This window comes from Struthio camelus, chromosome 5 (assembly GCF_040807025.1).
Source record: "Struthio camelus isolate bStrCam1 chromosome 5, bStrCam1.hap1, whole genome shotgun sequence".
Classification (NCBI taxonomy): domain Eukaryota; kingdom Metazoa; phylum Chordata; class Aves; order Struthioniformes; family Struthionidae; genus Struthio; species Struthio camelus.
This window is the reverse complement of record NC_090946.1, coordinates 60,772,477-60,789,864: the sequence shown is the minus strand read 5'-3', so window position 1 is coordinate 60,789,864 and position 17,388 is coordinate 60,772,477. Positions and strand designations below refer to the sequence as shown.

The following is a 17,388-nucleotide window of genomic DNA, read 5'->3' as shown; positions in this document are numbered from 1 at the left end:
CAAGCTGTTATTGAAACACTAGCATTAAGGCTTTAGCAACATTGATTATCTTCACAAAATGTCTAGTGGCAGTAGTTCACCAGTAAAATGGTATCTGTGCCTGCTTACAATTGGATGATTCACAAGTCAACAACAGGTTGCAAAATAAAAAGGCAAAAACCTAATATATGTTTATTCTTGTTCCCGAGCCTGGGCCATTAAATGGTGTGTGGAAGATCATATTTACCCTGTCACAGATATTAGATTTCCATACAAACTGTGATTAAGTTTATATCTAAAAGAGTACACCTACCCCAAGGGCTGTTTACAGTCATTGCAAGTGGTCCTGTTTAAGATAATACAGACCAAATACAGAGGTATGCACTTACTTTGAAGTGCTGATATTTGTTTCCTTATCTGGATGCTTCTCCTGTGTGGCCGGTTTTGCACTGATGCAAATCAGTAGAAGAAAAAGTAGTTATTTGTCAGACAATAACTGGTTTTTAGAGATGAAAACTCCTAAAAACTATTTACTATCTTCATTTACAGCATCTGCAGCTAACACAATTTTGAAACAACAAAAATGTCCTTTTCAACCTTTTGCAAGGACAAAAATCATATGTAAGATCAGTTTTACATGAGGGAGGTGTATGCATACCTAAATCAAAGTGGTTGATGTCATCTTAAAAAAAAAAAACAAAACAAAAATCCCCACAACCTCACGACCGCCAATAAACCACAGAGCCCCAAATGACTAGCAACTGCTGCAGGACAAGGTACTACTATTCTTCTCTCCAATACATTTAACCTGGTAGATGTATCAAAGGGTTTTCTTTTACTGCAAGCTTTTGTTCAGTTGCTCCAGCCATATATTTCACGTATTTCAACCACTAACTGCAAATGAATAGATGGTCACAAGAAGCCAGTGAAGCAGATTGCTTCCCATTTACTTCATTTGACATTTTCATTGTGACTTGCGTCTTTGAGTCTCTTGATATCAAATGAATTTAAAATTATTTTGACATTCAAGGACTGATTTTGTTTGGCTCCTTTCATTATCTTTCTTTTTAATGTTTTTAATCTTATTTTTTCCTCCTCTGCACAGTTGCAAGTGAAAAGACACTTCTGTGATTGTAGTCAACCTGTCTTAATCTAAGTATGGTATGAAAGAAGAATTGGAAACTTAATATTTTGATAGATATTTCAGAAAATGATAGCTAAAAGAAAAGCATTGCAACATACTGCAAATAAGTAATTCTTCTCAAATAACAAATGTGTGTCTTGTGTATGATCTCTTGTAGATGTGTACCTGCTAATCAGCAAGATGAAGTTTGAAACTCTATACTGATATTCAGATGCTGAAATTCAAATAGTAGTTTAATTACTACATATAATAATGCTAAGGATGTTGTTTGCCGCAAAGAAAGTTCATATTACCCTTAAAGAATTGCTACCCTTTCACCAATGAGTAAAAGACATTGCTCAGAAAGTACAACGATAAGAATTTTCTCATTATTATTTGAGGTTTGGATATTAGGTTGATTAAAAGTGTTGAAGTGCAATTACAGGGCAATAAGATTTTTAGCTCACATGAGAGGAGAACATAGGCATGTTAAATGGGAAAATGTGATATTGGCACTTGAATCATCTGATTTGCTTAGTTACTGACATCTTTATTAAGATTACAAAGAAATCTATTGACTTTGATCTACTTTTACACAGCACGTGAAGGGTTTCAAGATGGCAGTGGCTTGCAATTTTTACTTTTGGGGGGAGAAGGAGGGAGGATGTTTGTATATTTTAAACCATTGATTTGAGGGTAGATTCAAGCACTGTTGATATAACTTGTTTTTAAGCTTCATGGTGACTTTCTGGTCCCTGCAAATTTATTGATTTAGTCTTCATAAGTAGATGTTTGTAATCAGGAAACGACAGCATCTTGAAACTCCAAACAGTTTTCAAAACAGCAAACCAAGATACTAGATTGAAAAGCTTTGAAACTAATTTAATTTTGACAACTATGTTCTTGGTATCTGATGTGACCTATTGTAATTTTCATGGCAGATGCTATGCCTTTCAAATATATTTTTGCTTTATTGGATCAATTTTCCATAATTTTGTTCAGGTTTTGTTTTATTGTAGCATATTTTACAACTGTAGTTCTTGTTTTCAGACAAGTAATTTCTTTCTTTTGCTGAAATAATTGTTTTATTGAAAATATATTCTAAAATAATTTAAAAAATCATTAAAGAGGACTATAAAGACGGCATTAGGCCATAGTGGTTTCCTGTGTCGGTAGACTCATGATTTAATACAGGCCTCAAATTAGAAAATATTTGGTCACTTCATCCTCTGGCAGATGAAACAGATGACAGTCCATAGTACAAGACCACTATCTCATACAGGACATCTAGTGCTTCCTGCCAAGGGTAGTTAAGGTTAGTGTTGCCAGCAGGTCGAGGGAGGTGATCTTCCCCCTCTACTCAGCCCTGCTGAGGCCACATCTGGATTATTGTGTCCAGTTCTGGGCTCCCCAGTACAAGAGAGACATGACACTACTGGAGAGAGTCCAGCGGAGGGCTACAAAGAGAAGTAGGGGACGGGAGTATGTCTCTTATGAGAAAAGGCTGCGAGAGCTGGGCCTGTTCAGTCTGGAGAAGAGAAGACTGAGAGGGGATCTTATCAATGTATGCAAATATCTGAATGGAGGGTGTCAAGAGGATGAGGCGAGACTATTTCCAGCGGTGCCCAGTGACCAGGACAAGAGACTGGTTACAAACTGAACACAGGAAGTTCCATCTGAATCTGAGGAAAATCCTCTTTACTCTGAGGGTGACAGAGCACTGGAAGAGGTTGCCCAGAGAGGCTGTGGAGTCCCTTCGCCGGAAATATTCCAAACCCACCTGGACATGATGCTGTGAAATGTACTCTAGATGATCCTGCTTGAGCAGGGGGGTTGGACTAGATGGGATCTCTAGAGGTCCCTTCCAGCCTTGGCCGTTCTGTGATTCTGTTATATAAGGAAAAGTGGCTGTCTGGGATCAAGATAATTGGTTGATTAATGAGGTAGCCCCAAACTGAAATACTAGAGGTCTGACTTCATTTGTTTTTATATCTCTGTAGGGAAAATTTGAGAAAATTGAATGTTTTGCAAAGGTGTTTAGCTATAGCTCTGCAGTTCTGGCTCACCAATTACTTAGCACTCTTGTGAATTAATAGCTAAATGCTGCTGTCTCAGCTGTGTTGATTTTGATGTATCATCCCAGTAGATTCTAGAGGAGACCTTTGATTCCATTCTGGCTAGAATTCAGCTTGGTTATTTGGACACTACTTCAGACAGCAAACAATAGCTAGGACACCACCTCTGAATTTACAATACTGGCAGTTGATTTGAGAAAACATTCATAGCTCTAGGTGACAATTCTCTATAAAGATTTACACTGTTATGCAGACAGTCCCCCCCTATGAATATAATGATCTGTTTAGCACATGTGAAGATTAATTGCTATACATCACTAATAGCACAAAAGCCACAGTAAGGTCTACGGATATGTGCCAGTGCTCCGAGGAGAGCACCTCTTCGAGTATATAGCGTGCATGCTTGTTCTTTCCCAGTAGAGAGACAGAACAAGCGCACACAGTTATATATTATTATAATCCATCTGGGCCTTTCTCCTCTCCCTTATTCTTCCCACCCTGTTTCCCTTCTCAGGCATCCTTCTCATTAGACCTTGCTTTGACTTGAAGTCCTTTGCTTTTTTTCTTCATATGGCATAAAGTATGCTCTTTGGCATACAAACAGAAAGTTTTATAGTAACAGAGGCTTTGAAAACATTTTCAGTTTAAGAAAACTGAATGCCTGTATTGAAAAAAATCAAATTCTGCATGCTGACTGTCAGCAATCACCTGCTCGTTCTGAGAGTGCAATTGTTCTAGAGCTCTTAATCTAGAGGATGGTTATTCTGTGTCTGGTTTGTGTTTTAATGTTGGAACTGTCTTTGATTCAGAATAAAAAAAGCTTTTATCATTTCAAGGTCAGCCTTCTGATTTTCCTATGTCAGAGTGTTTCCTCTGTTGTTAGACATTTGAGATGCAGGATGTAGATCTGTCCCTTGACAACTGACTCATAAAAGATGACTGCTTTCTCAGAGCAGAGAAGTCTGTGAATGCAGTTTTGAGGCCTGAATTTAGGCTTCAGAGTGGATATCCAGAATTCTCGTTGACTAGTAGCTGCTTCTTGCTATAGTCTTAGGAGAAAGATAGCGTATTCTCAAATGCTTATCTTGGTTATATTTTTAAAGGATCTGTCTAAGGTTTTATTCTCCATGAAAGTTCCTATTGCCCAGTGGGACCTCTGTGTATTCCTCTCTTTTATAAGCAAGATCTCTAAATGTATGACCAGTTACTCACTGCAACACTCATTTATGAAAACAGTTTTGACAGTAACAATTACCTTTGTGAGAAGAATATGTGAGATTCAGACTCTCATAGTTGATGTCTCTTACATGTTCTTCTGGTCCAGGACTCCTTTTATCTTATATTCTTATTCAAGGTAATTTCAGTCTTTCATGTTTTCCCCAAAAATAACGATCTCTGTTTTCTTCCCTAACTCTTATACTGCTTCCACAGAAGCTACCTTCCACACATTGGGCATTAGTTTCTGTATTAACAGGGCAGGACCCTTTGGAAGGATCCCAGTATCTGTGTCACTGTCATTGGCAAGGGAGGGATAATCTATTCTAAAAAAATTTCACACTAGGTACTGGATTATGGGGAAAAATGCTGTGAGATTACCAATAAGAAACACCTTTTTCTCTTCTAAAAGCCCACTGGACTAGACCAGGGCTATTACACCGACACTGGTTTCTCTGTTAGTTTCTATAGTACACAGGTGCAGAGTAGCCTCCTAAAATCTTAGGAACATACTGAAGCATCTCAGACGTGATACCTGCTTTGAGAAGCTGTTCTTCAATCTTTTTTTTAGCTAAAACTCAAAGGTCCCTCAGGTGCTATTTTCAGTCCTCTACAGCATGTCTGTTAGTACACAGAGTCATTCAAAGGAAAACAATGAATTACTTACCTACATCTATATAGCTTCAAAATACATTAGCTGTATGAACATTCACAACCCTCCCACTTACTCCTTCTGTAATAGGTCTCTATTGAGAATAAATGCAGTTCAAAATAAAAACAGTAAACATACTTTTAACATTTCCCTCAGCTGATGAGTTGGGCCATTTCTAGGACATATTGGAATTTTTGGCTGTTATTGCCTTTTGCAGTCATAATAATATCTTTTGCAAGGATTTCAATGCACTTAAATCTTCAGATCAGCTCTGTGAAGTTAGGAAAATATTTTCTTTAGCTTTTTTAAAATAAAGTACAGAAATATTCCTGAGAGGATATGAACAACAGTGGCAGAGCCTGGAATGGAGTTTAAAAGTTGCATGTCAGTATTGGAAAATACTCGTTTCTTCATCCTTTTGACAAAGGCCTCTTTTTAAAATGCAGAAGTAATACATTGGAATCAATAACTTCTTCTTTGGTAATTTTGTAGTATAGATTCCTTTAATTACATATTTCAGACGTAAACTATTCAAAAAGACAAGCATATTTGGACTGTAGAATGGATCATAGCAACCCAGTGTAATGTTTTGTATCCTGAAAATGTGTATGCTGAAAAATATCCTCAGTATCTATTTTGAAATGCACTGAAATATGTTATTAATTATTGAAGCATGACTGTATACTTCTTAATTCAGCAGAAGGCAATCAGTGCAATAGTTGCAATAATGGCAAGTACACAGAGGTTAGAACTGATGAAGAGAACTTACGACAGCTTCTTGGAGCAAATGAAAGGTTGGAAGAGGTTTACTGAAAGAAAGATTGGAGATTGTTCACGTTTGAGTGGCTGCATCAAATATGAACCAAAGTGGAAAGAAAAGTCTCAGGGAAACAAAGAGAAATAATGGTGTGAAACATCAGGAGGAAGGATTGAGGAAAAGAAATTAGAAATGAGAAAAGAAATTAGAAACAAGGTTTATACATGTTAATAAGTCTTTGACAGTTCATACATTGAACTTAAAACAAAAGGAAGTATTTTTTCACACAGTACATACTTCAATTTTAGAAGCTTATTGTTGCAAAATGTTCTGGCAACCAAAACAAGTGGGTTCAAGGGAGAGTTACAGAAATTCATGGAGGACGGATATATTATGGACAGTCCAGATGCAGTCTCTCTGTTAGGAAGTCTCTAAGCTGCTCATTGCTGGAAGCTGGGAGTATAGTAAGTGACATTCTGGTTTTTATCCTATTCTCTTCCTATCCGCTACTGCTTACTGTCTGAAGCAGGATGTGGGCTAGGTGACCTATGGTCTGACCTGGTATGGTACGTTTTGTTTCTAAAATTCCCATGAAAGTCATGGGCATGAGTAGGATATGAATAGTAAAGTATCTGAGAAGCTTAAACTGCACTTTTCTATTGTTTCTCCTCTCCCCCAAATAATTATGTTTCACTGTTATGTGTTATTCCTTTCTTCTGCCAAAATAGATTAGTTAGTTTGTTTGCAAATAAGGAAATGCAAAGCAGGCCAACACTGGTGATGTGAACATTTAAAAGTTGTACTAAAAAATATTAAACCTGCCTAAGCCTCAGGGATAAGAAGGAAAACACAGTATGTTCTGTTTCCTGTGTAGCAATAACTCTCTTTCTTGGGGAATCTGAACAGCAAACTGTCCTCTCTCTTCTCAGCTTCAGATCCTTTTTTCTTTTTTCTGTTATGATTGGTTGTGCTGCTTCAAGTTAGTGCAAACAGACATGCATATTACTGTAGATTCATTTTGAGAACCTGCTTTGAAGTTTCAGTAGCAAAAATAAAAAGGTATACCAAGAAGATGTCAAAAGAATAAATTCATTTAAAAAAAAAAAAGTGTATAAAGCATATTCTTCACTAATATTGAGTGTGCCACTTACTAAAAACTACAGCAGCTAATACATGGGTAGAGCTTATAAATGCAAAGAATTTGGCAATAGGAACCTCCCTTTTTTCACTGGTACTCCTTGCCTTTGAGTTTGGAGGTCTTCTCTATAGGCTGAAGGAAAAACTATTGACTTAAATGCAAATAAACAGCTGTTTCATTCCTAGTGGTGATAAGCAATGCAGCAATTGCAGTGGTGGTAACTGAAATGGAATCTTTAAAGATTGTACAAGGTGGTGTTAATACTGTAACTTTTTAATGAAATAGGAAGCTGTAATCAGAATTAAAACTCCCTGGAGACTTTTTAGGTTTAGCAAAAGCTACAAATTAAAAAAAATGCAATGACCTCTGAGATTGGCCATGAAAACCATTAACCATCTGAATATAATTCCAAAGAAAATATTAGCTTTTGAGATTTCTCCCTGCTGTGTCTTCATTCACAAGCTACAAAATTTTTCACTGTATTTTTTTGCTCAGTTCCATGTTTTTAAAAATTCAGAATGCTTAAAAGAAAAATATTCATTTATAATGTGGGATTTATGTAGCAAAAATCTTTCTCTTTTCTGACCAGTGTAGAGTTGGGAAAACTGTTATAAATTCATATACAGTTTAAGGAATGATTTCTTTCATTTATTGCTAGTGTATATAGTGTTATATGCTAAAATAATTTCTGATTTGAAGACCTCATAGCCTAAATATGGAGAAGGTATATGATGGGTGATACAGATCATGTAACAGGAGTGTAAGCAGAATGAAATGAAACATCGCTTTCCTTTTAGTTTCATATTTTTTATTGTTCTTTCTGCGACCTGTGTTCTGAACTAGTGTGTACTATGGAGATGAAACTAGCAGCACAGTAGTACTCTATACTTCAGAAGTACTCTATCTTATATTTAAGTCATACAGTATTATCTTTGACTTCATGGATTTTTTTCAAAAATCTTGCTTGGGATTATATAAGCACGTTTTGGGACGCTCATAATTTGTAGGCCATATTCTACTCTAGCAAAAAATTAAGATTCTGTGGGTTATCTAATTATCTTAAAGAAGTCTAGAGAAAAAGATTTTTTTCCCTCCTGTAATTTCCTTAATGGCTTACATGCGTGGCAAGTACTGTTTCAGTTTGAGTTGTTTGAAGCAAGTCCCATACTGTTTCATCTCCGTTGTTTTAGAGTCAAAGTGGGTTTTGGTATCTGGCATGACAGCGCAAAGGTCAGACCTCTTATCCATTGCTTAGCGTTTGCTGTTTCTGGACCTTTGGCAAGCTGCTGTGAGGACATTCAGCAGAATAATGCTAACATGGGATGTATACTTTGAAGTCAGAATGGTAAGAGTTGAAATAAATCTGCAGCAATCTTTGATCAAGGGAAATTTAACAATAAGATGATCAGGGTGTGTAATTAAGTGTAATTAACTCAAGAAGGAGTTTGTGCCATATGCTTGTATAACATAAAATGTAGGTTTCTAAGATTGCAGACTTGGGGAAATTAAGGGACAGTTTTACTAATGTGTAACTGAAAGTGCTGATTTGCATTTTGGTTGGACAGAATCAGGAGAACAATTGTTTTTAGTTTGATATTTAAAAAAAAAAAAAGTCAACACTTTTCTCCAAACTGCAGTTCATGTCTGAGAAGAGTCAGGATTTCTTGTTTTAATGCCACAGTATTAGAAGTATTAAGATTGCCCTTTCTTTGAGCACCATTTAAAAAGTCTGCATAGCGGCTCCTCTCACTGACTGACCCCAACTAATGCTGGAGTCTATTTCTTTTAAGTACACAGTTATATTAACTTTCATTAATAATACTTATCATTTTCTTTACAAAATATTAATGTTCAGAGCACTATATAAACATAGTTTCATTACTAGTTGTAACTTAGCTAATTAAGTATTTTGTTTTACAGGTGTAAGAATTAACACGGAAAACCAAACAATTTCCCAGTGTACTACTTCCCATTAGTTTTATGTTAGAGAGAAATTTAACTCAGTGAAATTAACGGTAGGATTACTTTGAAACTAGCATCTAAATGCAGATGCGTACATTTAGGCTAGCTGGCTAAACTCCTGTAATAGTCAATGGAGTCTAGACAGCTACTCTGCCAGCCGGAGAGGTTTGATCCACAGTGGTCCTTTGACAGGCACCTCGCCCTATATTAGGTGCCATGTGGTTTCCTATGTGATCTGCAGCTGCTTCAGAAAGGTGCGAATCCTGTGTCAGATCTGCCAGCAGCATGTGGATATCTGGGATAGCTTAACAAAACTTTAAAGTTGCCTGTGTGTGGAGAGCTGAACAAGGTGCAGGTGTCGACTTCAGAATTATCTGAATCACTTTTTAGGATCCTTTAGGATCCTTAGGATCCTAGATTGGCTAGATATCTGTGACCTCAATAAGAACTGATTTTTTGTACAGTTCTATATTTGTGCATTCCCCTTTAATAGGACAAGGTGTTAAGGAGCAGATATCAAATTATAATTCTTAGTGGTAAACATATAAATCTGATATTTACCCAGTTTGTTGACTTTTCTCCAACACGTCAATCTTGGTAGAGAATATGCAGCAAAATGTGGTCTATCAGCATTTTAAAAGTGTCTTAAAACGGAAAGTCATGCAGTTACACTCCCGAAAATCTGGAATGAAAGTCCAGCTACTGCATAATGATGAATGAAGGCTGTTATCCTTTCAGAAATAATTCTCAGTTTTTTAATTTAAATCCTCCTGAAGCTACTCCAGGTTGTACAGAATCACTGTCCTGGTTCCAGGCTTTGTTAGTCCCAGCAGAGAAACAAATGAGTTGAACTGCTTTTAACATTCTAGAGTTAGTTATTGTTATATTAATGGATCAGCCAGTAAAAATAAGATAGGACTATTGTGTGTATTTTACCCATTCTAATCCCTAAACATCTGCTTCTAAATCTGTGTTCTGATGCTTTTCACCATCAGTGAAAATTACAACTAGGAGATGAAAAGGTCTCTCTGGACAACTGCATACCTTTTTTCCTTACTTATCTAAGAGTCATAGAGTATAAAATATTAATCTCTAGATCAGTATTTGGAATATTTTGCAACTTACTGTGTTGTTTTAGTGTCAGGCACAAACAACGAGATAATCATTCTTATGGAGTGTTTTAAATCATAACCTGTAGTTTTGATCAGATAAATCTAAACCGTGGTGGTATAACTTCAAGGACGCTCAGCTGCTATTCACTGGTGTATAGCTAACTGAGATATAAACTTTAGATGATTTTTTTTAGAGTGTAACTCTTGTTATTTTAGTAAAACTACATAAAAGCATGAACCTGTATTTTTTCACACAACATCCTGAATTTGCTGTTGACTTGGGGCAATGTTAGAAACAACTGAAACACATCTTCTTTTTCAATAGTTTGAGCTTATAGTTCATTATAGGATTGCTTGCTGCTTACTGAGCTTAAAAAAAGAAAAGGAAGTATGCTAGTGAATACTTTTACTTGTAAAAGTCAGTTCCCCAGTCATCTTTTTCCATGTATTAATCATCTTTTTGGAAGAAAAAAGCAATATCTGAAGGTGCCTTTGTAATGCCTTTTTGTAAATGCTGATCTTTCTAGACCATCTATAAAGTTATGTGTGTTCTGTGATTCATGAGAATGATACTTTGCTCCTGTGATTACATTAGGGCTTGAAAAAAGGTCATAGCAGGATCTGGTCTCAAATGTAGACGCTCATGACATAGTGCAACTTCCTTTAGGAAAGAAAGGTATGGTTAGAGAAATCCAGATACAGTCCACTGGATGAAGGAAAGGAGCTATCTCTAGGGCCAGTCACAGTCTTTGCCTGTATTACAGACACAATGCATTCTCTCATTTAAATTCACTGTAATATTATTTTCTGGCACTGAATGTATAAATGTGTATTTGCATAAGTATTTAAGTACGGGAAATGTTTTATAAATTGTACAACAAATCAACAGAGCTTTTCAGATCCAGTTAACATTGAGAGTGTCCATGTTTAGAAGAATGATACAATATGCTATATTTCTTAATGAACTTTTTGTAAATTTGTTTAATATATTGCTTCAGTTTGTGTTTTTCGTTTTAGCTTTGGAGATAATATGCTCTAATTTCTTATTTTAGATGAAATATTGAATCATCAGTTTAAATGCTGAAATTCATTCTTAATTATCTTATTAATGATAATTATAATTAATATCATTAATTATGTAAAATAAGCATATATTGAGCACTACCAGTTAAATCGGACATTTATAGCGTCACTCTAATACGTACCTGCCCTCTTTGGGATGGTTTTATGAAGCATCCTGCAAGACAGTCAATTTAGGCAGTTGTGCAACAAAGGGAATGAATTCTAGATAGCCCTGATTTCAGATGCAAAACTTTGCCAGCAGAAATTAACTCAACTTGCTTTATATTTATAAAAGCTCTTTGAAGAGAACCTTGTAATAACATCCTTTTCATTTAGAATAATATCTATAACCTGTTTTATGAAATCTCAAATGTTACATTATAATTACAATAAAGCAAAGTGGAGTATAAGGATCTTTTTGGTCAGATGGGACACATGGAAGAATCTTCCATTTACCTTCCCTTTCCCAAGGAAATATTCTTTCCTCCTCCCTTTTTTTTTTTTTTTTTGGAAAGCTGTTATTCCGAACTAATTTTTACCATTACTAATTACAATGATGGAATGTTTCCAAGGAAAATATACAAGGCAGCCACTTTCTAAACCCAGTTTCTCTCACTAACTAATGTTGATGGCAACACATTTAGACACAGTAATTTGCATAGCAGTTGAATCACTGTGCTGAAAAGCAAACCAAAGGATAATTCAGAAAAACATAAACATGCCAAAAGAATGTGAAGAAACAGTTATTTTATTAATTTTAAGAAAGGAGTTGAAATAGCTGCGTAGATGCTAGGAGGAAAGAACATCAAGTAAATCTCCTTGTTTATGAAAGAAATTTTAATAATTTCTTGCGTATGGTCTAATCCCCTTTTCAAAGGGCAGGTGCCTGAAGATAGCTCTCCAATCTGCATACAGTCAGAAATAGGTGTTGGACTGTGAGGACGGAGGTAACAGGTCAGAGAGCTCAAGAGGAACTTTCAAAATGGGAGAAGAGAAAGGAGAGAGACATAAAAGAAAAAAGGAAAATTTATATAGGTAGAATATTTTAAGTAGTTCTTATTGTAACTGCACCATGCATTTATTAGCAATCTTTATTTCTTAAATAAGTATACACTGTTACTTTCAGTTAGCGGTTCTGTGCTTGAGTGCTGAGGGAATTAGCAGTCAGGATTCAACCCTGTGAGGCTGTTAAGGCAGTTTGATAAACCCATAACTTTTCTAAATGGAGCACGTCTTGATTCAGAGCCAGGCTCTGGCTTAGTTAGAACATCGTTCTTTTCTTGCAAAGCTTGTAACTGAACTTCTGATAGTTAAGAACAGAAATAAGCGTGCAGCATGGTTTTTATTTTTCCTACTGTCCATGAAGTTATACTTTAAGGTTTCCCAGAATTCTAAATATGATACATTTGATTAAAAATGTAGTTATATTCATAGAAGTATATGAATGAAATGAAATAAAAGGTCAGGTGACATATTCCACAGAACTCAGAGAAACTACAAGCTAACATGAAATGCTAAATATGTGCATGTGCGTGCTTAGGTATCTAACTGTTACACAAGTGAATATAAGATGCTAGGATTTTATGGGGTAGAGATTATTTAAAAAAAAAAACTTCCCTAGTGTTTCTTGAAGTGTCTATTTTTGTTGTCAAAATTGTTTCATTTCATTTTATTGAGAGAAAGTATTTATTCTGATAGTAGTCAACACTGTCTGCCCTGTTTTCCCCAGATGTTACTTGCCTATTAGAAAAGTGTTCTAGGGTAAATATTGATGATCTGTTTGGTTTGTCAGTTTTCAGAAGGGATCATTTTGATCTTTTTTTGTTCGGATCTTAACATACACCAAAAAATTGATTGAAATATAAGGAAGTTTTTCTGTGAACTTGAATTTTTCCTATAATTATCTGAACCAAGCTATCTTCCTGTAGCTGTAATCTAGTCACTTTAACAGCCTATACTTGAGAGCAATCGGGTAACTGATACACTTGGTCAATTAGTTTAATTAGCTCAAAAGAAACACTGTGAAATTTGTGGAACAAAAAAATCACAGACAATATTACCCCTTGCTTTTCCTGTTAATCCGTGACAGAGGAAGTTCAATTTTATAAGTTCTATTTTTTTTTTTACAGAGCTACTAGAGAAGACCCTAAGAAGAGAGGAGGAAATGGGATCCTTACAGGTATGCCGTCTGTTAAATTCACTGACCTTGCTTCTTGTAACCTCTAAAATTTTTAAATTGTCTTACCGCATTATGATTTTTTTAAAACTTGCTTGTATCTTAAATTCAGCTTTGGAAACATATGCAGCCAAACGCTGACCTGATACCTAATGAGATTCACAGCTGAGTTTCTGCCTGCCAATTAATTTATGTAGTAGAGAAGATTAAAGCAGTTAGTATTTTGCTATGATTCAATGAATCCGGTTCATCAATGAAAAGAATGCTGCTTCTTTTAAGTTGTTTTCTTTATGCCATACTGCTGGCCTCACTGAAAACGTGTGTGAATAAGTGCAAATCTGAATTTTACTTCATTGGATAGGTTAGATTTTTGGAATGTGTTGCTTTCTTCTATTACTTAATTAAAATCTTTTACTTTCAATTTTAATCAAAGACAATGTGTTAAATGTCTGAAACATTAAACGTCTGTCACTTAAGGGAACAGTTGTTATATCCTAGAAACTGATGCAATATAGTAAAACCTCATAGTATGTCATCTAGCAGTAAAGCCCCTTGTACTAACTACATTAAATTTGTGCTTTAAAAGTAAGATTTTGCTTAGGCTCTGCTTGGAGTCATATTTAAGCATAACACTCAAACAAAGCATGTATTCCTTTGAACTGAAAGTGGCAAGGAAAGCAAAGCCAAGCTGGAATGGCTAGTAAAGTGTAGGAAACGAGTGTATATATTCTTCAGAAAACACAGAGCTGAAAAGGAATTTTTAATAACAAACTGCAAAAGCAGTGCCCAACATGGGTGTTGGAAAGGTTAGATAAAATGTGAAGAGTGTATCAATAAAGCAGCGTTCTAAGAACTCTACCAGAAGCACAACATTTGTGAAGGAATTAACCAAGATGCAGCTGTTAGGTAAAATGAAATTGTGTATTGACCTGAGTTTTGACCATAGGAGTTTGTTTAAAGATATGCCTGCTCTTCTCATATATTACATAAGGACATTCTGAGGGCTAGAGATATCAAAAGAATTAGTACAGAAACAGTTTGATCCAGTAAGAAGCAGCAAGTTGCAAGAACCAAAAATTACACAACACACCAATCCAGCTGTTTCCTGTTCAAACAAAAATGTTGGCCTAGCTTTCTGGCAGCTCAAGTTCAACAAGGCTGAGAGCTTGTCTGCGCAAGCAGTTTACACAGGTGCGTATCTGGTTACATCAATGTAGAAAGATCTCCTTTCATGTGAGGCAGTTCTATATCTGCTTTCATGTGAAGCACTGTAGCTGACAAATTGTTCTAATGATTTTACTTCAGATTGAATGAGGAGTAATTTTATACTGAAGAAAGTTGCATCATAATAGTATCTTGTGGTGCATGTATGTACTTGCATGTACAAAGTTGAATGCTTGCTCTTTTGGCCTTGTGGAATTCCAACCTGCAATGTACAGACAGATAGGAACATTGGCCAATGCCCAATTTAAAGTAGAAAAAGAAAACAAACAAGGGACATTTTCTGGGAGCTCATGGAGTTCTTTCTGAAATGTAAGAAGTTTCTGTATGCTGCTTGAGCTTCGAGGTAAGCTCTGTGGAGGTCACCAGGAAAATATATTTTTTCTTTCTGAAATCTCCCACTACTCCTAATCCCACTACTTGACATGCGTGCCTCCGGGTGAGAAACATCACTACATGGTGATGCTTCAAGAAAAGTTCTTCCAGAAGAGCTTGGTGTCCCCTTTGTCACCCTTGTCCACTTTCTTTTTCTTTTATAGATCTTTCCACAGTGCAAAAATTGGAAACTGTAATGTTGCTGCTACTCTGAGAATAGAAATATTGGGCTATGAGTTTTCATGTGTTCCTCCAGTCAGGGAAAATGTTGGGCTGCAACTGTTCTGACAAAGATGAAATACTTTAAGTAGATAGTGTGGATCTTTATAGCTACATCTCTTTCTACATGAACCTGACTATTTTCTCATATTATGCGATCAAGATGAAAATACATGTGATATATGTGGTTCTGTGATACAGAGCATTTTGGGAAATAGGAGGCATATGTTTTGGGTGACAACACTGTATTTATTTTGTCGTGTTGAACTTGTTTCATATAGTTAACCAGAAAATCTGTATGTTATATATAAATTTATATTTATATATGTGTATATACTTATATGAATTTATATATAATACCCTCTGTGTAATATCTGTGTTCTCATACACATATGCTTTTTGTCTCTGTCTTTACACATATACTCATTATAATACAATTTTAGCTTGCAAGGAGACTAGATCATTTTGTTACATTCTCTTATGCTGCCCCAGGAATATAACCTCACTGCTTTTCTGAGCTCATGGGAAGGAAAAAGCCTCAGGTTATAGGGTTTTCAATTTGCTTTTTGTCAGGACCATTTCACAGTACAAAAAAAATTGCTTTCCTGAAAATATTGTGCTATACGTGGTAACTGTTTTTTGGGGTGTGTTAATTTTTTAAGTTAAACACATATATTATCATATGCTGCCTGCATGTTGGATCTTGTTTCTATAATACATTTACCTTGTTGATCTGACAGTATTCTTAATTCAAATAACAGTACAAGGCCCATCTTTTCTCTCAGACTTTCAGAGAAAGCCCTAACAACTCTGTTCAGAAGTGGTAGATTTGCTTCTGCCCCCTTTCCCCAAATCCTTGTCTGTCACTCCTGAATACAGATTCGGTTCCAATATTACTCATTTCTCCAGATTTAGTATACAGTGCGAGGGTCAGCTGTGTGCATGGTGTCTGGGAGCACAGTTGCAAACCACTTTAGTTTACTTCGGAATTAGTGACACACTAATATAAATATAGAAATTTAAATACAAAGCACTGAGTCTTAATTTGAAAATGTAATATCATTATTGATAATGTATAAATTACCCATGGTAAGTTTCCTTATGCATTGCATGCTAGTCCTCAGAGAATTGTCTCTGGAGATTCTTAGAGTTATTTCTAAATATTGGCAGCTAGATCATGCACCTTATTTTAATAAGCAAGATATTATAAAAGCGTTGTTTATTCTACCTTTGGAAGCATCCTGCTAATGCCATGCTCATTCTAAGACTTTTTTTTTCCTTTTTTGATTCAAGACATTTTTGCATGAATTGCTGTTTACTGTCACCATGAATTTGAGACCTGTAAATATTATCTTTTTTCATAGTCATGAATTTCTTTTCTATTGTAGAGTATTGAATAAATGTTTGAAAATAAGTGTTTGCAACAGCCAGTGCAATTTTGTGGAGGAACAAGTATTTCAAAATAAATAATTTTTAGATTTTCATATAATATTTTTTGTCTCAAGGTTTTTCATGTATTCTAGACGAGCTTACAAGAAAGATTATAGACTGTTTAGTGTATATTAGGCTAGCTTTACTGAGCAACAATTTTGATGATGTTCAGTAAACTTTTATTTATGTAGCACTGCACTTTCAGTCCCTAAATGACATCCATTGTGATGGGCACTGAAAAAACATGTCTTAATAGACAGCCTTAAACTAAAGACTTTCATAATTTTTCTGATGAGGAACTAAAACACAGATAAAATAAATTTCTGGGAAATCTGAAATGTGGATCTCGATTTTTTCATTTCCAGCTCTTAGGTATAAGACATAAGTCCCCTTTTTTGTTTCAAAAAAACCTTTTTTGTTTAAAAAATGTCAAGAAAAGTTATTTTGTCTAATTTTTTAAAAACTTGCTTCTTTTGAAAGAGTCTGCAACTAGAACTGGTAAGAGGAGTATTTTTATTTTCCCTGTATGTTATTGTATTTACCATCAGTTTATTCAATGGGAGTTTTATCATTTCATTTGGTCAATCTGTTCGAGGTTTTTCTTCTGTCATGCTTCTGAATAAAACTGTTTTTTTTTTAATGGGGAAATGTGAGTCTACACCAGAAAATTAGTAGAGAAACTTACACAAGTGTGGTGTATGAAATAATGCTTAATTTAGGTTTTAAATTTATTTTACCTATATTGTTTTCAGCTGCACTGTGCGTGATATTCCAGTATCAGCTAGTTTTAATGGGATCCATTGTTTACTGGCAACATGTCAGCATTTTTTTTTTAAAACAGTTGTATTTTAATAGCCTGCTAGATTTCCATCACACTTGTTTGCATGCTCA

At 35.4% G+C, this 17,388-nt stretch overlaps 1 protein-coding gene across 17 annotated transcripts in view; it reads left to right on the top strand.

The window, feature by feature from the left end:
• The window catches only part of CEP128 (centrosomal protein 128), a 136,370-nt gene that overhangs the window by 81,440 nt on the left and 37,542 nt on the right, over positions 1–17,388 (top strand). For 15 of the 17 annotated variants that reach the window (XM_068946707.1, XM_068946702.1, XM_068946697.1 and 12 more), the window contains one exon: positions 13,205–13,254. In XM_068946707.1, the coding sequence (XP_068802808.1) occupies positions 13,205–13,254 (50 nt within the window). Of the gene's footprint in view, positions 1–1,280; positions 4,011–13,204; positions 13,255–17,388 lie in introns of those variants that run through there. The other 2 variants (XM_068946711.1, XM_068946713.1) reach the window with 2 other exon arrangements.